The 24215-nt window shown below is 42.7% G+C and overlaps 1 protein-coding gene across 3 annotated transcripts in view; it reads right to left on the minus strand.

The window, feature by feature from the left end:
• The window catches only part of Piezo (piezo type mechanosensitive ion channel component), a 237466-nt gene that overhangs the window by 92540 nt on the left and 120711 nt on the right, over nt 1-24215 (minus strand). For all 3 annotated transcript variants that reach the window (XM_050191503.3, XM_055062065.2, XM_050191500.3), the window contains 5 exons: nt 18099-18270; nt 13483-13668; nt 10094-10151; nt 7702-7807; nt 1290-1513 (listed from right to left, as the gene is read on the minus strand). In XM_050191503.3, the coding sequence (XP_050047460.1) occupies nt 1290-1513; nt 7702-7807; nt 10094-10151; nt 13483-13668; nt 18099-18270 (746 nt within the window). The remainder of the gene's footprint in view (nt 1-1289; nt 1514-7701; nt 7808-10093; nt 10152-13482; nt 13669-18098; nt 18271-24215) is intronic.

The raw sequence follows: 24215 nt of genomic DNA on the forward strand, positions 1-24215 counted from the left end.
TCTTGATTACGAACATTGGCGCCAGGAAAATGTATATAACAAGAATGTATCAACGAGTTTCTGCTTATTACAAAAGCATGCACAAGGCAAGTTTACATACAAATGATAGCTGCTTAAATTAAATTATGGGGTTTTACGTGCCAAAACCACTTTCTGATCATGAGGCACGCTGTAGTGGAGGACTCCAGAAATTTCGACCACCTGGGGTTCTTTAACGTGCACCTAAATCTAAGTACACGGGTGTTTTCGCATTTCGCCCCCATCGAAATGCGGCCGCCGTAGCCGGGATTCGATCCCGCGACCTCGTGCTCAGCAGCCTAACACCATAGCCACTGAGCAACCGCGGCGGGTTGATAGCTGCTTATAAGAAGATTCAAGAGCCCACTGTTTGTCATTAAATCAACTCAAGACAGAAAAACTTGCCCTTATGGAAAAGCTGTGTTCCAAGTCATGGCATTTTTCGAGCTGCAGGTGGTACTGCCATCCCCCAAAAGGAGAGTGGCTTCTGAGTAAGTATGTGGTGAAATTAACTTCTTGTGAGAAGTTTTGGCAGAGCTGTATTTGCCTTTATTTTTAAGCTGCCTGCCAAGATTTAGCCTTAAGTAAATTGAGTCTGGTGGAGCCCACGCACCATGTTCCCATCACTTCAATGGCATGGGGTGTTGTGTAGATATATCTACTTTTTAGAGGATGTAACAGGATTTTCAATCGCAGATAAGAGCTGATGGGACTTAATGAGGTGAATGAGGTTGTCTGTATTTCCCACTGGGTTTTCATTTCTGTAGTTGCAGAAACTGTGGCACATTTTTAACTGTCTCTCAGTTAACTGCTTCATGGTTTTGGCACGTGAACCCCAAGGGGGAAAGAAAGCTCTCATTCATGAGCAACACAATTGAGCTTAGGCTGATCAACCTCCACTTGCAAATAAAGTGACATTGTTTGAGACTTTTCTTTTTTGCCCTTTCTGTCCTTTATATGAAAACTACTGAACATTCGATTTGGTGTTTGAAGGCAATCTTTTTCAAACACACTAGGGCAAAGGCAGCTGTTCCACTGCAACCACCTTTACCAACCGCATGTGATGGCACCCCCCATTTCATGTGCACTCCCATCATTCCTGGCATAGCAAAGCAAGGGGCAATTTTCTTGGCCATAGGTGCTCCACAAAGATGGCTCATTGCCATAACAAAAATAGCATACTGCACTGCACACAGCACAGATGAATCCTCGCTGCTGCTCAGGCACACAGCAGTACACACAGCATAAACTTTGTGCTTGCCAGAACTTACTTGCACATCCTTCATTTGAATCTCGTGTATCATTTCGGCTCCCCGTGAGGCCAGCTGCTGCTGGGCCAAGATCTCAATGATGAGATGATGGAAGTAATAGGAGGTGAACAACCGCTTCTGCATCAGCAAGAAGGCCAGGCAGATGCCATCCCAAAGTAGGCCAGCTTCATCTAAAGGCACCCGGCAGCTTCCACTTGCTGAGCTGGGCAATGCAGTGCTGCTCCCTGCGGTCACACAGATCCACACAGCTATAGCACTCAAAATTTGGTGCCCCTTCCAAGGACTGGGCATATCTGGCTTGACACTTATGTGCCTTGCATAAGTGGAGGTGCTAGGCAATATTAAACATTCTGTTTCATACTACCTAGCACCATGTGTGGCAGTTCACTATGCAAAGCTAAGAAAGGTAGTGAATGCTGTGTATGGGTGGCTTTACTTCATCACGCAAGCTCCAGAAAACAGCCTAGTTAAGCTGATGTTGGAAAAATAAAATTTCATGTAATGTGACAGCTATGCAATAGCAAATATTTTAATGCATGGTGATACAGGAAAGTTGCTGAACTGACACCATATTATTTCAAAGGATGATATCCAGGTATTACTCTTCACAATCTCCCCCAGTGAGATCTCCTTGGGAGATAAGTGTCTTGGCAATTCTGCCACTGTTTAAATGCTGTTCCGCCCAAGAATAGCAAAAAGGGCGAGTTACCTATTCACTGTAGTTGTGCACAGTCACACTAAAACAGAAATTCGGGCTAGTTGGTCTCGCATAACAGGTCACTACACTAATTGCATGCACTTGGGACCACAATTACTGCAGAAGACTCCCTACATGGTCTATGGGTAAGATTAATGTCTTCACACTGGTGCAGTTGTGTGAAAACAGACATTCACCACATAAGAAAACTAGAAAATTAAAGAAAAGAAAGAACATGAGACATTTTGTCTTCATATTGTTCATTACTTAAGCTTTACTGAGATGTGGAGATGTGGATGTTATCATGTGTGCTGCTATTTCATTTCTGGGTTGTGCCTATCAATGCAGCCATATTTCCCAGTTATTATGAGCCTACAGAAGCCACATTCAGCCAAGCACAGCCTTCATTAAGTTTTGACAGGTCTGAATTCATCTTTCCTTGTGTTCACTGCACATGCCAGGATAAGAAGCATGGCTGTAGTGGCATGACAATGTTCGACTACAGTGTCAAAATGATTTATAAAACAGCCAGAACTGGCACTAGGTTGTGTAGCAATTATGTAAATGGATCTTAAACAACCTAAACAATCTCCACGAACCAGCAGGTGAACCTTTTCAGTGATGGCAGGGGGTTACTTGTCAAGGGATGTTACATTTGTTCACTGTCTTCCTTGTTTAGAGACAACCATAATGCAGATGTGTGCTTTGCTCAAAGCATAGTCACCAGATGCTTAGTGCTCTGATGCATTTTTACCACGTTCAGCACAAGCTTTAATGCATGCTTGTTGTTTCTCTTTCCTATTCATATATTGGCAGCAGGACACTGGGAATATATGGAGGTGAAATCAGAAATGACTGCACAGGGCATAATGAAAGCTGGGGCAATAACTGCTGAAGCTTCCATACAGGCCCCTTGTACTGAAGCTTTCCATACTGACAGCAATGCCAAAACAGCCTAGCAAGTGGAAAATGCAAAATTGAAGGGATGCAATTAAGATTTGCAATGACACTTTGAAGTGCTGATCACAAGTCAAGGGTGGTGGTTGAGTACTGCAGCATGAGTACAAATTACCAACCTTGAGCATTGGACTGGGCAAACCTGAGAGTAACACTCATACAAATGTCTCTTGGTGTTTCGAAGGATGTCTCATTTTTTTTTCAGCACTCTACCAGCTGGTGTGAACACTAGAATGATAAATCAAAGAGTTACAGTGTCATCTGGCCAGTGCAGGGAGCCTATACAGGGTTTGTCTGTAAAGTAGTGAGACTGGGTCTGGTAAACAGAATCTATTGATCCAATCGGTACATATTATTAAAAGTCTTCAATATAGTCTCCTTGGACAACAATACAACGCTGCCAACGCGATTCCCACGCTGCAAAGACTCCCTGGAAGTCAGCTACCGTAACCTCTTTCAGAGACTCTGTGATAGCTTGTTGGATGACAGGAACATTGTCGAAACGGTGACCTTTATGGCTTCTCTTGAGCTTTAGGAACAGGAAAAGTCTGCCGGGCTCGCATCAGGGCTGTAAGGTGGCTACAACAAGGTTGCAACCCCTATCCAGGCCAGGTAGGTGGTCACAACAAAAGCGGTGTGGGCTGGAGCATTGTCGTGGAGGAGCTTCCAGCGATCCACAACTCTCGTCTCTTCCGTTGAATGTTTCTGTGAAAGCGCTCAAAGACTTTTTTGCAGAATATGACGTTGACAGTTCGCCCCGGAGGTACAAATTCTTTGTGGACCACCTTACGCTTGTAAAAAAAAACACACACACACACAATGAACATAGATTTTACCTCGCACGTTAGCGTTGTCGGTTTCTTGGGGCACGGGGAGTTCATGGTGTCCCACTCTGAACTTTGGCGCTTGGTTTCGGGGTCGCCTGTTATTTCACCGTCTAAAAAGTCCCGTTCGCTTTCTGACTGCACCAACATCTCAGGGGAAACGTCAACTCTTTGTTTATCACTCAACACTTTTGGCACCCATTTTGAACAAAACCTCCGCGTGCTCAAATTTTCAGAAATAATCTTGTGAACAGTTGTTTTGCATATGTTGAGGTCTTCAGCGATTAATCTGATACTTAAACGACGGTCGCAGTCCAGGAGTTTTTTTTTTACTTTGGCCGCATTTTCGTCCAACCACTCGTTGAAGGGCGTCCAGATCGCTCCATGTCTTCAGGGTCTCTCACCCGTTCTTGAAGTTGCTGAACCACCGAAAACCTAAGCCCTTCACAGGCCGTCGTCTTTGTAAGCCTCTTTCACCAAGGCAAGCGACTCGGAAGCAGCCCAGGTGAAAGCAAAATTTAATCACACACCGCTGCTCCAGCGAACGCTCCATTTTTGGCATTTTCTGCTGCAACAAAAACTCGAAAACAGTTTTTATGCCACTTGAGATCCTGCATCAGAGCTCGGACGTGACTGCCGCCTGGTGCATTACTTAGCTTAAAACCCCCACCACAAATCCCACCTCGGAGGAGAGCGTTACTGGCGACTTCAGCACCGAGCGGCAGGCAGTCATTACTTTACAGACAAATCCTCTATGTTCACATTACACCACAATGCTGCCCTGTGCTGCTATTTCTCAATACTGCCAGTTCAGTAACTTTTTGAACAAACCTCACACATGTAAGGTGGTCACTGCCTGAAAGAGCACTACTTCTGACCTCCAGCACCATATTTCATCTCTCACCTCTCACATCATAGAGAGTAAATATTAAAGGGACACTAAAGCAAAACACTAAATCAGTTTAGACTGATAAAGTGATCTTTGAAATAATAGGTTGAATATTAGATGAGAAAGCGATAGGCAAAGTTTCAGTTTGTGAATTTCGTGCCAAAACGTCGATGCCAGTATGCCAGTGTGATGTCACTGATTTCAAAGTACTTTTTCGCATTTGGGCCATGTTGGCGCAGTAACAATTAAGAAACCTGCCATGTTCAATATTTGGCTCCTTTAGAACACAATGTAGCTGGTCTTTGCCACTAAAGAATTAACTAAGCCCTAGAAGACACCATCAAAATCCATGGCGTCATGGCAAGCTTGTGCGGGAACTTAAAGGAGGTGCCGCCATCCGTCTCAGGCTTTTAGTTCAGCAGTGAGCCTTTGTATCATGGCAAACCTTTACTGCATAGAAAGTTTTGTTTTCCAGTTTTCTTTCAAAATACAGAAGGGCTTTCCAATCTTTATGGCAGGTGGATTATCGTATGGCCTATCTGCACGACAGACAAAAGCGGAGACTGCGCATCACACAACTCAATAACCGCTTCGCGTGTAGCTGTCGTTGGCGCTGTGCAGGTCGACCGCGGTCAGCGCTGACAGTAGAGCAGGCGCCTTTTCATTGTCAGGTACAGCGTGATTTGCCAGCTGTCAAAGATATTGAAATCAAGAGGGTCATGGGAAGTTTGCATGATCTCTACCCTGAATATATAGAATATTTGAAAAATAGAGTAATAGATATTCGGTTTGAAAATTGAGTTATACAAATGTTCACTACACGACTCTATTCTGAGTATTCACACACCACTACTTATCACTAGTGCTTCTGACAAATACGAGAAAAAACAGACTTATGAGTGCTGAAAGTGAATTAATCCAGAAAAGTTCAAAACTGTGATGAAGTGGCCATCCTGCACTGGCCAAGTCTATGCAGCAGCTTTCAAGAGGCCTTCCTATTTATAACTTGGTCTGTTTTGCTTGTCAAGAAGAAACTTTTTTTTTTTTTTCACTTCTGAGCAGGTACAGTAGAACCTCGTTGATACATTCCCGTTACGTACGTTTTCCCGGCGCCAATATTAGCAATCGAGAACACACAAAATGACCCAATAGAGTTATGCTCATTTCTTGCCTTACCGTTCACATATTCTTGGAAAACACGATTTTTCGGCACAAACATTCAATGCTTCGCCAAACTGCAATTGTACGATACATTTTCCGGCCCCTAGATCCCATGTAAACAAGAAAATGCGCGAGGCGCGCGCGATCGAGAATAGTATATAGCTGCCCGCTGCTGCAGCTTCACCGCAATACTGGCCCGCCTGTCTCACGTGAAAACGCCGGCGAGCACTCAATTTCTCATTTTGGTACCAGCAAATCTTCTCCGGGGTCGTCGCACGCGGCATCCTCAACTATCACCGCCAACCCTATTGCGAATCTTCGCCTATCTCCTTCACAGCGCGTGGTGCCGTCGGAAGCGCAGCGCATGCTCTTAATATGCGATAACCGAAATGCGCTGCCCTTTCCTGCTACGAACTGCGATTGTATACGTTTTCCAGCCACTGAATCCCATGTAAACAAGAAAAGGCGCGAGGCGCGTACGTGCGATCGAAAACAGTGTATAGCAGCCAGTCTCTCGCGTATACGACGACGCGCACAGTTTCTCATTTGGTACCAGCAAATCTCCGCCCAGACCATCGCATTTGTAGCTATCGCCGCCAAACCTATTGCAATAAGCATCTTCACCTATCTGTTTTACAGTGCGTGACGCGTAGTGCCACGCACTGTAGGCGATAGTAGGCGATAATCCAAACACGCTGCCGTTCCCTGCTACAGGCGGCGCGATGTGGCCATCACTTTTCGCTTCGGCGGTATCCGGCGTCGCTTACCTGATCGATTTCCTTTCGGTTTCCCGTCGCCCTCTTAAAACACCACGCAACATGAAAACAACAAAACGCGTCACGGGCCACCGGAGCACCACCAGCTCGACGCGCGTCGGCGACTCGTGCCGCAACAATCCGCGCAACGCTTCGCATTATGTAGATGTCAACAATAGTTGAGTCTGAAAAATTTTTTTTGTTACTTCGGAACGTACGTTTCTCCAGTTAGTAAGTTTTCTCTCGCGACTTTTTTTCTTTTTTTGTAACTTAAGAACGAAATTCTACTGTACTTATTCCTTTCTGGCCATGCAAAAAGGCAATGTGGTTAATAACCATAAGTCAAAACACTGCTTGAAAACTGCAGCACAAGCTCAAACAATGCAAGGTTTCCAGGGCCGCATTCGTTATTGCACTGTACTCATGGAAGACCACACAGTGCGATAAAATTGATGAAGAAGCTCCTCTGAAATACAATAAAAATAAAGCGATGAATATCCTACCTTTAGTTTCTGTACAAAAGCAAAAGTCCAGAAACAATAAACAATGTGAGAAAAATACCCAAGGAAGCAGCGCAACTAAAGTGGTAGTGGTTAAAAAAAATTATGGGATTTTACATGCCAAAACCACTTTCTGATTATGAGGCACACCATAGTGGAGGACTCCGGAAATTTGGACCACCTGGGGTTCTTTAAAGTGCACCTAAATCTAAGTACATGGGTGTTTTCGCATTTCGTCTCCATCGAAATGCAGCCGCCGTGACCAGGATTCGATCCCGCGACCTTGTGCTTTGCAGCCCAACACCACAGCCACTAAGCAACCACGGTGGGTTAAAGTGGTAGTGGTGCTGCAAATATAGTCAAGATGTGACATGACGCTTACCTTTAATTTCTGGAAGAATGCGAAGTTATGCAACTATTAGTGATGGGCAAGCATCAGCAGCTCTATTTATAAAGTTTTGTTTCATACACAACAGCTTGATTCTGCACATAAATTATGTATTCGACTTAAATTTGAGCAAATGGCTCTAATAAAATATGTATCAGCCAAGCTCAGGAAAGCACCATGAAACCAAATTACACAAACATACTAAAGCCACTGACATTGTAAGACACCATGTTAAACTCACCAGGAAGTGGTTCGTTCTGCAGGCGCTTGAGACAAGCAATCCCAAAGAGCTGGACCATCCAGCAGGAGTACTTCGACAGATAGTCCAAGAAGACGCAACCAACCACCTAAAAACAGTCAAAATTCTCAGTTTTCAGTTTGTTTTCTCCCTTTATTTCTCATTTTAGAGTTATAAATGATGAACAATTTAAAATTATGTGCAAATCAATAAATACATATTGAAACCTATAACGAAACTTGCAGACCTTAGTAACATATTCTCAATGAAAACATGAGTAAATTGGCATTTATGTTACTTTATTTTTGCACACTACTTCTTTTTCAAAGCTAGCTAAATTCCAAGAAGCAAACTAACTACTTTTTGCATTTATTACACCCAACTAACAAGAAAAAGAAGACGTTATCAACATGCAATGTTTGTGTACTATAATGTATACAGGGCCTTCAAGTACAGTACCAGTATTTCTGCTTGCACAGGTGGTTTACACACTTTAATGGACACTATTTTGGCAAAGTGACCACACCTGTAATTAACACTTTTAATTAATTTTCAAATTACCAAATATGTTTAAATTAGAAATTTAAGAAATTCGTTTCCAAAGACATTATTCTGTTTAATACTTCTAGAGTGGCTATGTTCAGAAATATTCATAAACAAATTTTACATTCAGCACACTAATTTGACATTTGAAGGAAGGGGTCTCAATACAGACAAACCTCCATGTTATCCAGTTGATCGCAGAAGAAAGAAGGAAGCCAGCCTTGTTTTTGTCAGCTGAGAGCCTTTGGCCTTCTTTATTGGCATAAATTTAAAAGGTATTAGAAACAAGATGCATTCTCTTGAGGATTAGTCCTCAATGCCTTGGGCGAACATGCCAGTAATATCCATCAAAACACCACGAAATCTGCTGAAATCTGGCATGGACAGTGAGCGAACCTGATTAAGCATTACATGGTTGAGGATGCAGCAAGAATGCGTACCAGTACTAATAACTTCTGATGCAGAGCTGAGAATTTGAGCCTAGCTTGAGGTAGGTCAGGTTGGCCAATCAATTACCTAGCAAAACTTGCCATGAAAATTAGGGGGCCACAGAAACTGTTCAATTTATACAAGATTTTAGATAAACCAGTACCAAAATATCAAGATTTCACTGTGCATGCTTCACACTAAGACACCATGCAGTCCATCAAAAGGTAATTTACACTATTAAAATCTACAAGGGGCTTTTTTTCTTTCAATGAATTCAAGCGTAATACTGGTGCTAAGATGACATGACATACGCAGGTAATTGTTATTTATCATCACTCCTACCAGTCACATCACTACGGAGGCCGTTCATTGGTAAAAATTTGCTGTCATTGTACGAAGAGACTCCTCTCCATGTCATGCTGAAATTCAGTACCGTTTCTAAGGGATGGAAGAACGACAAATTTCTAAATGTGCATCAACAGTGGAGATAGCATGTAGTCTCTCCCATCTGCTTCACAACCTTATTACTTCTCTAAGAGAATTTCTTGATGGGCAAGTTGGTGTTGACTCATTATACCTATATTTAAGGCACTAAAAAACAACACACAGCACACAATCAAGGACAACGGGACAGAGCACCTGTCCTCTCTTGTGTGCTGTGTGTTGTTTTTTGGTGCCTTAAAATAGGTATAATGATTACTTCTCTATTCTTTTTCTTTCAAGATGCCTTATGATAGTTTGGTTCAGTTGTTAAACCAAAAAGGTGAACTTGTAGTGCTGTAATAAGCAGTTCATTTTGCCAAAGAGCACATAAGATTATGATGCTGCAGTGCAGTTTCAGCTTCCATTGCTCTAAGCTTAATTATGTTGTCAGTAGTTTCCAGCATGTTTTTGAACAGTAACAGTTTCTGAAGTGCACAATGAGCAAGAAAACCGTCTTGCCTGAAGAGCAAAGCATTGACAGTGATAAAGTATTTGATTAATATACAAAATAAAGCTCAGAGTTTAATGGGCATTATAAATTGCAGTAAAGTTCGCTTGCTAACTAAATATGTGTGATATCACGCCCCTAAAGATACAGATGAATAGAGTTCTCTCGATTACTATGAGCTTGCCATCTCAACACTGGCATAATGAGGAGTGCTGGCGGCAGGGAGTGCACATGCTTGTCCCAAAGCAAATGTTACATGCTGCCACTCCCTATACCATTTCATCTGTACCGAGCCTCTGAAACTCGGCAGATAACATGACCTTCAACACTCTGTGCACGAGTCGTGCATGTGATCCTGTAGCAGCAATGTGGCTGCACAACAAGCATATGAGTGCCCACATATGGTATCGCAACAAAAGCAAGAAAAAAATAAAACAACCATTTATCCTTTATCAAGTGAAGGTAGTGAAGAATTTCTAAAAGCAATATTACCTGGAGAATACATTTGATGAAGATGACAACAACGTTATAAGCCAGCAATGTATTCCACCTAGAAAAAAGAAGGGTCGGTAATTGCAATCAGCCACACATTGGCTGCATAAGGCTAAATCATACCTTAATAAAACAAAATGTATATGAAGCTACTGCAGTTTTGAAAAAGATAAAATTAAACCTGAAAAAAATATTCTTTTAATTTTTTTTGTGAGGTAGTTATGCTATTCTTTTAGTAACGAAATGACATAGTTTGCTTGCCCTTTCGTAGAGAAGAGCCTGAATTTCACAATTTAGAAGTGGATACAAAGGACAGGCTCGCACCTTCACAAATAGTCTCTCAATCTATTTTGATTGATTAAATTGCTTTAAATGCATGAAACATCAGTTTATATGCTTTCAGAACAATTTATGATGGTTATTCTATAGTAATAATAATGTTATGAATCAGTCAGTAAGATGTCTTATCCAAGCAGAACTTGGTACATCAACAAAGAAAGCTCTTTAGTGTGTGCTTTCATGTACTGATGTTCTAAAAGTGTCAGAGGTATGTTATATTTTGTGTTATAATGGGGCAGAAATTTATTAAAAAGCTTTTATTTAAAGGGAAAACCAGCATATATTAGATGGAAAAGGTTTACATAGAGTCAGTCCTGTGGCTTACAAGGCGCCACTTTGGCGAGTCTGCTTTACCAAGCTGAGCACCAGCAAAAAGAGCCTCCAAAATCAAAACAAGAATGAAGCACAAGAGCAACTCTGGGGATGACTATGTTTCTAGTTGCTTTCAATTATGCTTTTATGTTTTTGTTCATAAGAAAATTTCATGAGGAGGCCTGTCTCAATTCAACACCAAAGATATCTGATTTAAATGCTTGAATCCATTTAGAACTGTGCCAGATTAATTCATTCCTCATACTTCAATGACATTAGTATTTCATCTTCACAAGCGCAATCCAATCTGCACATGTTATCGTCTCACCACCAAATTGTTAGCTTGGGTCTGTTCCACAAGCTTTATCGTGGTCTACTTCTTCCCACGTCATACATTTTACCCTCGCACAGGCCACCCACTACAATTCAACCACAGACGCTCTCATTCTGCCTCGTTTTATTGAACAGCTAGACTTGAATGGTCTGCCCCATGATATCATGGAAATCGCCTGCCCATCTGTGTTTGGAGATGCCATAAATATTTATTGCTTGTCATACAGAAGTGTGGCTATGTGTGTTTCTGCCCTGTCTGTATTTTTATGTATGTTTTCTTATGTATATTTCAATGTTTTGCTTGTACACGTACACCTGTAAATCTCACTCATTATTTAATGTCCCAATATTCAAGGGTCATTAGGAAACTAAAAGTGAATATCTTTGAATATCTGAAACTGACAGTTCTAACAAAGTTGATGTCATTATTTCAGAAACTGTCAAACCAGAGAAACTTATTTTTCCAGCTGCCAGCCTACACAAAGGAAATACTGAACTAGAATTACTGACAACAAACGAACAGATCTTGGTTTACAAACCCCCCCATTACATATAAGCAGTCAAGTGGCTATGCACAGTACAGTAGAACCTCGTTCATACATATTTTGGGGAAAAACATGCAAGAAAAAGCGTACGATCCAAATTGACTAAAAAATTTGTCAGACTAGTTGACGTCTACGTAATGCAAATCATTGCGCATGAGGCGCGAGAAGCCAATGCGCATCGAGCTGGTGGGGCTTTGGCAGCTCGAGACATGCAAAGTGCCTCGAGTGACCAGTCGCGTGGCAATTTTGCATGTATTTGGGGGCTTCTTCCACACTTGGAATAACACTTTTATGTAGCATGTATTGAGCAACAGAAAGCTGTATCGGGAGTTTTTCATGTTGATCTACAATTTTCTCATTGATCCTTTTAATCTAATTATAATATTTTAGAAGTTGATTAAATAATTAAGAGTAATTGTGTAGTTAGGCAGAATGCAAAAAATAATCTGTATTTTCAAGCGGCGGCGGCAAACAACAGTGCCTTGGTTCTGTCCAGCTACGTGGCATTTGCATATTTTAAAATCTTGGTGCATGACCCACCCACCCACCCACCCACCCACCCACCCACCCACCCACACACACACACACACACACACACACACACACACACACACACACACACACACACACACACACACACACACACACACACACACACACACACACACACACACACACACACACACACACACACACACACACACACACACACACACACACACACACACACACACACACACACACACACACACACACACACACACACACACACACACACACACACACACACACACACACACACACACACACACACACACACACACACACACACACACACACACACACACACACACACACACACACACACACACACACACACACACACACACACACACACACACACATAGTAGTGACGGTGAAGAAGGCAGCAAAACTGTGATTAATGAAACTAGCATTTTATTGGGCAAACTTGTGCCCTCAAAAGCAGGCTACACTCAAAGAGCAACGATAGCGGCGAACACACTTGGCGATCATCGAAAATCTGATCAGCGGGTCAAGCGTGTCGGCTTTTATACATCAGTCGTCGAATGCTCTAGAGTAATTGCTGGGACCTGTGTGTCTTCCACAAAGTTCTACACTATTCGCGTCGCGCATACATGCAATCAGATTACACAAGGTTCGGTGACAGACAGCGGACGGAACCATCGATAGCATTCCAGAAACTTCCGATACATTGTGATAACATTTGTTAGGCGGTGACAAGCGGTCACCCAGAAAAGATAAACAAGTAGATGTGTCAATATATATATATATATATATATATATATATATATATGCACCAACATAAACAGAAACTAATATCCTCAGATAAATGCCGAAAAAAAGTTTGAGCCACCATGAGCAGTGGATCATTGTGCAATGTCACCATAAATGTGTAACTACAAGGGGATATTACGTACACAAAGCTTAAATTAAAATTTTGCATCTAACTTCTCGAAACTGCAAAGTATGTTTTGAGGACACGCTATAGTAGGGGGCTCTTATTTTGATCGCCTGGGGTTCTTTAACATGCACATAAAGCATGGTACAGACATTTTTGTTTTCATTTGACCCTGAAAGGAATGCAGCTGTGGTGGTCAAGAATCAAACCTGCGTCCTCTTGCCCTACAGCACAACGCTGTGGCCACTGAGCCACCAGGTGAAAAGGCTAGCTGTCAGTAAAATTGCTAAACAGTCCTGATATTTTTATTTTGCTTATAATACCAAGGCCTTTTTAACAACTTCTTTAGTAACTTGTATGAGAATGATAGTGCTGTAGAACCCTGGCAAAAGAAGAAAATAAGCCAAAGAAGAGCTTACATCTTCAGGAGAACATTCATAGGCTTGAGGTAAAATTCATTTCCATTCCATAGGAAGAAAAAACAGCCAAGCACATAACCCATGGCAAAGAGGCTGACGCGATTAGTGCCAGCAAGGAACATCACTGCCAGGGTGATCCAGTAGAAGGAAAAGAAGAGGAATACTTTCACCATTGACAGATATGACCTGCGTGGACATGGATATGCACATGAGTAACATTTTTACTGGTGCACAATTTTTTTTTACACAGACATGCACACGCTATTCCAAATACATGCCTACATAAAGATATACATTATTATAACAAAAAAAAAAATTCCTTTTCTCAATTAAAGGAGCCCTGAAGCACTTCTTATTCAATTCGAGAAATGCATTTGAAGTTAAACTAGACTACTTCAGAAATACTTTGCAGCAAAAGGTGCTTCAATGCATGCAGCAGAAGCGTAGTTATTGGCTATCAACGATTGGCTGTGATCCCATTCGCGGTGCTCCCGCTCCTTCTTCAATACCTTGCACTGTGAAGGCTATGGCGGAGCAGGGCATGCCCAAAATGCTCTGCCTACTAAACGTCACAGTGGTGCACAGTTTAAATTTGATTTTGTATGCTCATTTAGACACCACTATTTCTCATTTTGGCATCTACGACGCGCCGAACGTGGTTGTCCTCAGTGAGCCGCAGTGTGCTCAGCGAGCTAAAGCTCCTGGATCTTCTAAAAGTAGCACGAACTGCCTGCAGCCCCTGGTTTGGTCCGAGTGAAAAAGATCCAAAATGCGTGCGCCTGACATGTCGTGTTGCATTATGCAGCTGAGCGAGATCAACAGACCAATCAGTTATTTAACGTTGCATCATAGTCTTTCCCTGCTTTCCCTTTCCCTTTGGGTGAACAAGCAGAAAAGAGCTAGGTTCTCTTCTTTGATTCCTTTCCAATCTTATCATTCGCCGTGTCGACATGTTGACTAGGTGGCCAGCAACAGCATTCCGCAATGACGTGGGCGTGGTGGAGGACACAGGAGAATCAAGTGATATCTATGCGTATGCTCCATTTGAGAAGGGCGAACAATGCTTTCTAGGCACGTGTCATCTGCTAGCTGCTCTTGGACCGAACCAAAAGACTGAAGTTATCGTTCAATCGCGTAGCACGGTGGCGAGATCAAAGCCTTTTGCTACTTTGAGAAAATACAGGGGCTTTACAGTGAGCGACCTCGTCGCAGCACCCTACGACAACCACGGTAACTACGCTACGTAGCAGACTGCAGCTGCATAAAACTGTAGTGTGTATACGCAATTTTTGCTTTGTGCGAGACAGGGTTGGAGTACATGCTCGTGCTCATGTGCTCCAGTCTGGCCATGCTATGTGGTATGGACTGGCTTTGTCCCACACCAGCTTGACTGACAGAGTAGCTATCCAATGTGTGCATTTTGAAGCGCTGGCAATAGCTCAATACGAACTGAAATCCATAGAGCTAGTATATCAACTCTAGAGGAAAACATTTTTTAACTGCGTGAATAAACAATCACAGAGAAAGCACACAAGGACAGTGTGCTCTCTTTGTGATCGTTTATTTGCACGGTTAAAAAAGTTTTGCTAATATGCACCAACTCGCCCAACAAGTTCTTTTAATTTAGAGGAAAAGTTGGGTGAAAAAAGTGGCAACCGTAAAGGTGCCACCATGCTGCTACTACTAATTTTTGTAACACGAGTAATATTCAAAATAATATGCAAAAACAAGTATTTACATGTAGGACATATGTATGGACATATGTATGTATTAATTCCGCATATTTTTCAGAAAGACCCGTTGACTATTTATAAAATTTCTATGTAAAACTTAAAGTGCATGAAAGGATGCGTTTTTTTTACCGGCTGCAGTGGCTTAGTGGCTATGGTGTTGTGCTGCTAAGCATGAGGTCTGTGCATGAGGTCTGTGCTGCTAAGCATCGAATTCTGGCCACGGAGAAGGCATTTAGATGGGGGCGACATGCAAAAACTCCTGTGTCCTGTGCATTGGGGGCACATTCATGACACCCTGGTGGTCAAAACTAATCTGGAGTCCCCTAAAATGGCGTGCCTCATAAAAATTATGGGGTTTTACATGCCAAAACCCCTTTCTCATTATGAGGCATGCCGTAGTGGGTGACTCCAGAAATTTAGACCACCTGAGGTTCTTTAACGTGCACCTAAATCTAAGTACACGGGTGTTTTTGCATTTTGCCCCCATCAAAATGCGGCCGCCGGGATTCGATCCTGTGACCTCGTGCTTAGCAGCCTAACACCATAGCCTTCCACGGCGGGTGGCATGTCTCATAATCAAATCGTGGTTTTGGAATGTAAAACACCAGAATTAATTTTTCAAAGGATGTGTTTGCAGGCACCATACTAAGAGAGGCTCCGGATTGCATTGATTGTGCGTCTCGTCTCAATTGTATCTTGACGTCTGCGTCTGCATGCATGCACAAAGTAGCAACATGGCAGTGTCTTTGCGGTTACTGATTTCAATGCATGGACGCTATGGGTAGCTTTTCGTCTAGAATCGGTTATATTATCTCTATGGCGAAGTCTGCCAAGGTGTCTAGCCAGAAGCGACCAGGAGAGGGCGCATGCTGGCAAGCATACGTGTGGCCCAACTTTTAAGTTACGCATGGTTGGAGGCTAATTGAGCGTTTAAAACTAATCGAAATTAGTGAGACCCAATGGCTATGAAACCGATAAGTAGGGTGGCCAAATTTTAGTTCCTACGCAGGCGGCCATCCTTATAGAAATTCTAAAGCATATTTTTGCTTACTTTGGCCTGTTTATTAAATTGAATCAATAAATATACACAGTAACAGTAGAAAGAAGCACACTGATCCAAACACCCTTCTTGATTGATGTAAGCTATTGGACAATAGCAGCCGTGTATGGGAATTCGCTATATGATGAAATATAGCAGCTGAAAAAAAGTGAGGAGAAAGCTTGCTTTGGAAAGAGAGTGTTTGAGAAAAAGGTAACTTCGCACTCCGCTTGCGAGCTCCAAGCGCCCACACGAGTGTAAAGTTTGGCTGAGATGCTCACAGCAGCATATACTATCCGCAGATTGTGTTCTTTTGCCAAGCCCAATGGGTGGTTCAGGACCCCGTTAATGCAAAAGGTTGAATACACCAGCTGTATTGTTGTAAGCAATAATTCGTAACACCCTCCAATATAGAGAGAGAAAACAAGGAAAGGCACGAAGTTTAATCGAACAGGCGCCCAGCTGGATACCCTGCATGGTGAAATATTTATTCAGCCTTTCCTGGAGTAAATAGAAGCAACATGTTTAATCGTTTTTGATGATTTTTCTAATTGTAGCCAGAAATGGTACTAATTATATTTCACTAAGCAAGGAGCACTTTCAAGTGCCCCAGAAATGCTCTAGTGAGGGATCACACCAGTGTTAGAACACAAGCAGGAATGCAATGATACGGGACCAGCAATAGCTGACAGACAGCAGGCGCAGCATGCTATTGGTGGTGCCTACAGAACTGGAATGATTGGTGGGAGCTGTGACATCTTGTTTTCACAAGCTGCTTCATAACGTGAGTACTAGAGGCTATCCTGTGTAAATGTACCCCCTAGGTAAGCCTAAATGGGGTTGCACGTTATCAAATGCTGTCTGTTTAGTTCGAAAACATTCAGCATCTGCTTCGCATTCCAGGTACTTTGCCTCATGTTAGGCTTCCAGTTACTGCTGAGCAGTAATCTTTCATTGATTGGAGTCTTTGGAACACGAGTGAATTCATCAATGCACGTCTCCACAGATTGGATCCATGTCTGCAACTCCGTCTTCCACCACGATAACACGAGCAAAAGCAACACTTCTAGTGCCACCTGCGGCTCGGCGAGGCATTCCCGAATGCCTATTCCTTCCGCATTGGAATGGCCGACAGCCCTGCTTGTGACAGTCTCCGTTACAATGTGGCAAGAAAAGTGCTCACCACCGCGCTTGTAAAACTGGACGATTGCCCCTTGACAGAGAAAGAAGTTCTAGGATGCTGGTCAAGATGGGTTTCGGCACTCATGGCCGTAAGTGCTCTGCTCAAGTTATTAAGGACTTGTAAATCGTGCATTTAAATTTGAAAGTTGTAGCGCGTAGTATTGCATTGTTGTGTTGTTCTGACTATTTTCTTTTTTTGTTTCTTCTATCATCTTTTATTCCCTTTAACCCTTGCCCCAGTGCAGGGTAGCCAGCCGGTACATACAGTGGCTAACCTCCCTGTTTTTCATTCCTTTTTTTCTCTCTCTTGAAACTCTTCAGTCGCAGCGTTTTCAGCACAATGATGCACCGCAGTTGCAATTTATGCTTGGTCTCCTTTGCTTACACATGAAGAAAAAGGTAATGTCGTATGACAGTAGTATATCATTGCATCACATGGTAATTTTTTTGCCTACCACTTGCCATGTACATTATGCTCAATGCTGCTGCTCTAGAGAGGATTATAACTATTTCACTAATAGATCAAAGTCATTTTTGCACTAACTGCTTGGCCCTGCTGTTATTGCTACTCAGTGGAATTCACCACAAGTTTTATTAAGTGCGCCCTCCTTTTATCAAAAAAAAAAAAAAAAAAAAAAGATAACACAGCTGTTTGTACTTGCCTTGTGTAGGTGACAAAGTCAGATATAGGGTTAGGTGTTTGGCCAATGTAACGGCCAGTGTTGTCATAAATTTCCCTGTTTGAGCCACCTTCATATGCAATGTTTGAGTGTGAACTTTCCAGGAAGAACACATGGAGTTGACAGCAGGCAAACAGAAGTTGAACAAAATCCACTGGAAAATAAGATGAGAATACCTCTTGTAAAGTGCAGACTGATAATGTCTCTTCATACAACCTTTGTCACTAAAGTTACAGGACGGAGCTCATAAACAGAAATTATTAATGCAAAAGCATTAAATTGCTCATGAGGTGGAAACGCCGGTGTTGGCAGCATGAACAAACAATGGTAAAAAAAGGCTACGAACCTTCAACCTTTGGTGGGAGTCGAACCCATACCTTTGGTGTTAATTAAGGCTATGAACCCTCAACATTTGGTGGGAGTCGAATCCACAACCTTTGGTGTTAATTAAGGTGCATTTAGTGAAAATAGCATTAGGTAAGGCATTCGAACCCTCGACCTTTGGTGTTAATTAAGGCACAGTTAATTAAGATATAGGTAATTTAAGACAATAGAACCCATAACTTTGGTGTTAAAGCAAAGTTAATTAAGCCACAGTTCATTTGGATAAAGTTAATGAAGGCACTCAAACCCACTACCTTTGTGGGATTCGAACCCATGACCTTTGATGTTAAGGTGAGGTTAATTAAGGCACAGTTGATTAATATATAGTTAATTAAAACACTCGAACCCTCCACATTTGGTGGGAGTCAAATCCACGACCTTTGACAAGGATCGGACTGCCCAAAGTCGTTTTGGATCAACTTTTGGAGCAAGTGAAATTGTGTTTTGAAGCAGTTTGGAGCACATAAAACAGCATTTTGTAGCAGCTTGGAGCAGACGAATTTGCATTTTAGAGCAATTTAGAGTGGATAAAATTAATTTTGAAGGAGTTCGGAGCAGCTAATCTGAATTCTAGTGGAATAATATATGGAATATTGCAGTGCACTTTAGAAATTCCGACAGAACACTGAATAAACCAACCCGAGTGCTGTAGAGCAATTGTCTTAAGCAACATCTTACGCTAAATTTTGAAGCAGATTACCCTGATAGTGAAATCATCTAGTGCATGCAAAATTTGGTAATAGTGCCTGTAGATATTTAATTAGTGGTAGCAGTCACAAGAAAACTTTCATTCTGCAGTAGTGAGTCTGAAAGTTTGAAAAGTAGCTGAAGACACATTTTATAAATGCATTTTTCTTTAGTGTCTCGACAGTGTGGGTGAAGGGCCTGGAAATGCACTTCACCAACAGACCGTACGGAGAAGCCAGAGTTATGAACTACTGTGGTTTATTGAACGCCATTTCTACATAATAGATAGTTTCACCTTGCCACAAGCCAATAAGAATGCAGGGCGGTAGAAGTGCGCTTTGTAGCTATAGCGTACTAGAATGTAGAAGAGCGGGTCGAGCGATGGCACGGTGCATGCTTTCCTGTAAAGCCAGAAACGTCGGTGGCACTACAACCAAACTATATATTCATGCGCTGATGCTCATGTTCTCAAATTATGCGGTCAAATCGATGTGGTAACACGATTTCTGGGTTACCATATGTCTCTGCAGACCCAGAGAGCCGCAATGGACCCTGGGCTGGTATGTCGTAAAACTATTGTCTTTATTAAAAATCTGCCATTATCCCTTCGTGATACGTCAAAATGGCTCAGGCCTTGCCCACATGTGCACAAAACAGGGATGGAAGCGGACAAAGAAATTTTGGAGCAGCAAATTTGGCACTTTGGACCATGTTCGGAGCATGAATTGTATGTTCTGGAGCAGTAACATATGTTTTGGAACAGCTTGGTAAACGTCAATATGAGAGAAATACAGGCATATTAAGAAAATGTGTTCGTTATTTGACTTTGCAGAACACTATTAGGTTACAGCAGATCAGTTGTGTGGAAGCCCGCCAGGTGAGCAAAATTTATGAGGGAAAAATTGTCATTCACATGACTGTAGCATAATTAAAGTTCTCTCTCTCTCTCTCTCTGTCTGTCTGTCTGTCTGTCTGTCTGTGTCTGTCTGTCTGTCTGTCTGTGTCTGTCTGTCTGTGTCTGTCTGTCTGTCTGTGTCTGTGTCTGTCTGTGTCTGTCTGACTATAGCATGAAGCTACAAAGGAAGCCCATACAGGTTTCTCAGAAACCAACATCAAATTACATACAGGATGTGCAAAATAAATGTAACAAGCAAAACGTAACCTAGGGCTTTCCGTGAATAGTGCCCACTCGATGCTGACAGGCTTGTTTTAATGCTAGTCAAAATTTTTTTTTCATTGTGAAAGATCAACTAATATTTAATTTTAACGAACTAACATTTATTACCTTACTTATTCAATGAGGTTCCAATGCACAGGTTGTGGAATACACAGACAAATGACAGATAACAGCGTATATAGCAACCTAGGTCTTGTGTGGTCCTCTTTTCCTACAAAAAAGGAAAAGCCTGCAAAATTTCTTTATGTCCATGTGACAACATGTTCTTGCACCAGTAATGTAAGAAATCTCAGATGTAGAAATCTCAGTTTGGTGCATTGTGTATATCACAAATGTGCAAATCTTGGCCATGGTCTTGTAATGGTTCGCTTTCCAAACAATTACAAAATCTCGCAACTTCACATTCGACAGGGACCGAAGACACGCACCAAAAACTGCTGACGCAGCAAGAAAAAAGCACGGCCGCACGTTCCCAGTGCCCCTATTTGACAAGGTTTGCATAAAGGTTCATGCAATTTTTGGTGTGCAGAAGCGTCGAATGGTCACAGCATTTTTTTTTTACATTTATTACAGGAGCATTCTTTTTAGTAAAAAAAAAGTCCATGAATCCTAGGTTGTTTTAAATGCTGTCATTGGTCATTTGTCAACGTCATCCACAATGTTTACGTTGACATCTCATCAATTCGACAAATTCATAAATTTAGCTAATTAAATGTATTCGTGTACAATTATGAGAAATATTCACAGCGGCCACCATGAACAACACTCATCAAGGTACAGTGAATGCTGTTCTTAATTCTTGGCGTCCTTCAGTCAAGATAGCAGAATACTTCAAAATAAATGAGAAGTGATGTACTGGTCATTGCATGTTTGCAATATTTTGTCGTGTCAACACTTGTCAACACTCGTCGTTGACACTTCGTCGTGTCAACGACGAAGTGGGCAGTTGTGCCATCATTAAAGAAGGACCATCGTTTGGCAAGCTTGTTTATTAACTCTGTGATATTTTTCTGATGTAAGTGTGGGGTAGATGATAGGATCGTTGGAGATGAATCATACTCCTGACTAGACTCCAGTGAGTAGTCCTACAAGTTCACCCTTGTGCACATACATACCAGCTGCCATCTCCAGGGGCTCCAGCCATAGCACGGGTTGCTACCTGATCGTACCAGGACGATGAGCCAAGCATCTTTTGCTGCGGTTGTCACGCCAGTGGCACTGATTATCCTCCATCAGCGATAGATGCTCAATTCATTCCATGGAAGCACTGCTAAGGACACTCAAGACTGGCTTCGATTGAGCCGCCAAATTCAACGGCTGGTCCCAAGAGCACAAGCTGCACAATGTGTACTCCGCTCTCAGAGATTCGGCCAAGATGTAGTTCGAGAACCATGAGGAGACTGACATTGTGGGACGAATTTTGTCGGCAGTTGATTGCTGCATACACCAGCATGGACAGAAAAGAGACAGTGGGGTTGGCGATTGAGGCAAGAATCCAAGGTCCTAATGAGAGCATCACCACCTATATTGAGGACATGGCTCAGCTCTTAAGATGTGCAGACACTTCAATGGACAGAGACAAGAAAGTGTGTCACCGAATGTGAGGTTTCAAGCAGGAAATCTTTGCTGACCTTAACTGCAATCCACTGACGATACTTGCAAACTTTTTTGCTGAAACAACTGCAATGGAAAGGGCTCTACAACAACGTGCCAGACAATACAACCACAATGTCACTGCACTTTCAAGTAGCCCCTCTACCTCTAACGTGACTTTAGGAAGTGACATCAGTGACTTGCAAGAATTGATCGTGGCTGTCGTAAGAGAAGAAAATGCAGGCAATCAACACCTCGGTCACGCAACTTTCTGTGGCAGAGATGGTGTGAGACGAGATCAGGAACACCGTTCAAGTTCCTGACAGCTATGGGGCACCACAGTAGTGACAGCAAGTTAGGATGACATATGCGGAAGCCGTATGACATCCGTTGCTGTACAAGACCTTAAATTTCATGCGCCCCATGGAACAGGTGAAAGCAGGATTCCGGCATCACACTCCACTGTCCATCGACGAGACCAGGCCAAAAAAGAGTGACATTTGGCATGCTCCAAACCAAAGGCCCCTCGGTTTCCATTGCAGGAAAGCTGGCGACATCTACAGGATGTCTCCCTACTGTCGCGTGGGTCTCCATGGGTTCTCTCCGAATACGCCTCCTCCATGACCTGATGAGCAGCCACTAGAGATTGAGAGCTTTCTCACGAGTTGTCATAATTTGTTTGAGCAGCGAAAGCACGAGGCCTGTTCATCGTAACCTGCTCAATACCAGTCCTGTGTTCCCTCGAGACACTCCTAGACACCGTTCACCCAGCCCTGAAAACTGAGAAAACTGAGGTCAGCAACCACCGAAGGTGAGGCTGCTGACACCAAGTGTACTGCATATCGTCCATTACGATGACAGCGACAACAGATCGACGTTCAAGCACACTCAGGTGACCTAAACTAAGTGGTAACATTGGACGTAACAGTAACAATAGACAACATTTAACTGACAGTGGTGCAGACAGCTCGGATATGAGCAGAGAACTTGCCGTAAAGCTTAAAAAAGTTTATACGCAGTGGACTGGGTCACAGGTCTGCCTGGCCAAAGGTAACCTCCTAACTCCCATGAACAAGTGCACAGCTCATGTAAAAATTCCCGAATGCATGTACATTGCGGACTTCATTATAGTGGCCATTTGTTCTAGGAACTTGATGCTTGGAATGGACTTCCTGCAGGAAAATGGAGCCATAACCGACTTGAAATAATTGTGGGCAACTTTTTCAACCACACGCAATAGTGAGCAACGCTGACAACAGGCATAATCAAAATGCCTTGCACATCATCAGTAACAGCATCACAGTACTGCTGAGAAGTAGCCTACTGACTCTCGTAACCTGCAATGTATTCGACGGGCTTGTCCAGCTTCAGCAACAAGTATCAGCATGTACCTCAAGCCCAACTATAGCCTTCCTCCATGGAATTGCTGCCATCTCCAACGTGTGCCCATTGGAGGCCGCTTCACTTGAGTCGACAAAAGCTGATAGCCTGAGCTGCTGCATACATATTAACCCTGGCTTGTCAGAAATACAGAAACAGCAACTACTAAAGCTCGTGAGCGACTTCTCTGGCTGCTTCTACTTGAGTCTCAAGTCCATCGCACCTATGTTACAAAGCACCCTATTATTACAGACGAGCCGGCACACCCTGTTCGCCGACATCTATAATGCGTCTCGCCAATAGAAAGAGAAGTTACTAAGCACCAGGTTCAAGAAATGATAAATGATGATGTCATTCAGCTGTCGACAAGTTCATTGGTGTCGCCTGTCGTCCCAGTAAAAAAGAAAGACAACATCCTATGCTTCCATGTCAACTACAGACAGCTAAACAGTCACCAATTAAGATGTTTATCCCCTGCCATGGATCGATGATGCCTTGGACAGTCTGTGCCACACTCAATTCTTTAACTCTTTAGATCTTAAGTTCGGATACTGGCAGTTCGAAGTACACGAGTGTGTGATCACAAAAAAACTGCTTTTGTGGCTCTTGACGGACTATATGAATTCACAGTCCTTCTATTTGGCCTAAGTTTTGCACCTGCTACACTTCAGCGGATGATGGACACTGCCTTTGCTAAACTGAAGTGGCAGACATGCTTGGCTTACTTGGACGTCATCATCGTGTTTTCAAGAATGCTTGATTAACATCTAGAGTGGCTCAAGAATGTAATGATTGCTATCCACAATGCAAACCTCACCCTCCCAGCCTGAAAAATGCCACTTTGGCTTTCAGGAGCTCAAGTTCCTCGGACACATGGT

The sequence above is a fragment of the Dermacentor andersoni genome, chromosome 1 (assembly GCF_023375885.2).
Source record: "Dermacentor andersoni chromosome 1, qqDerAnde1_hic_scaffold, whole genome shotgun sequence".
NCBI classification, from domain to species: domain Eukaryota; kingdom Metazoa; phylum Arthropoda; class Arachnida; order Ixodida; family Ixodidae; genus Dermacentor; species Dermacentor andersoni.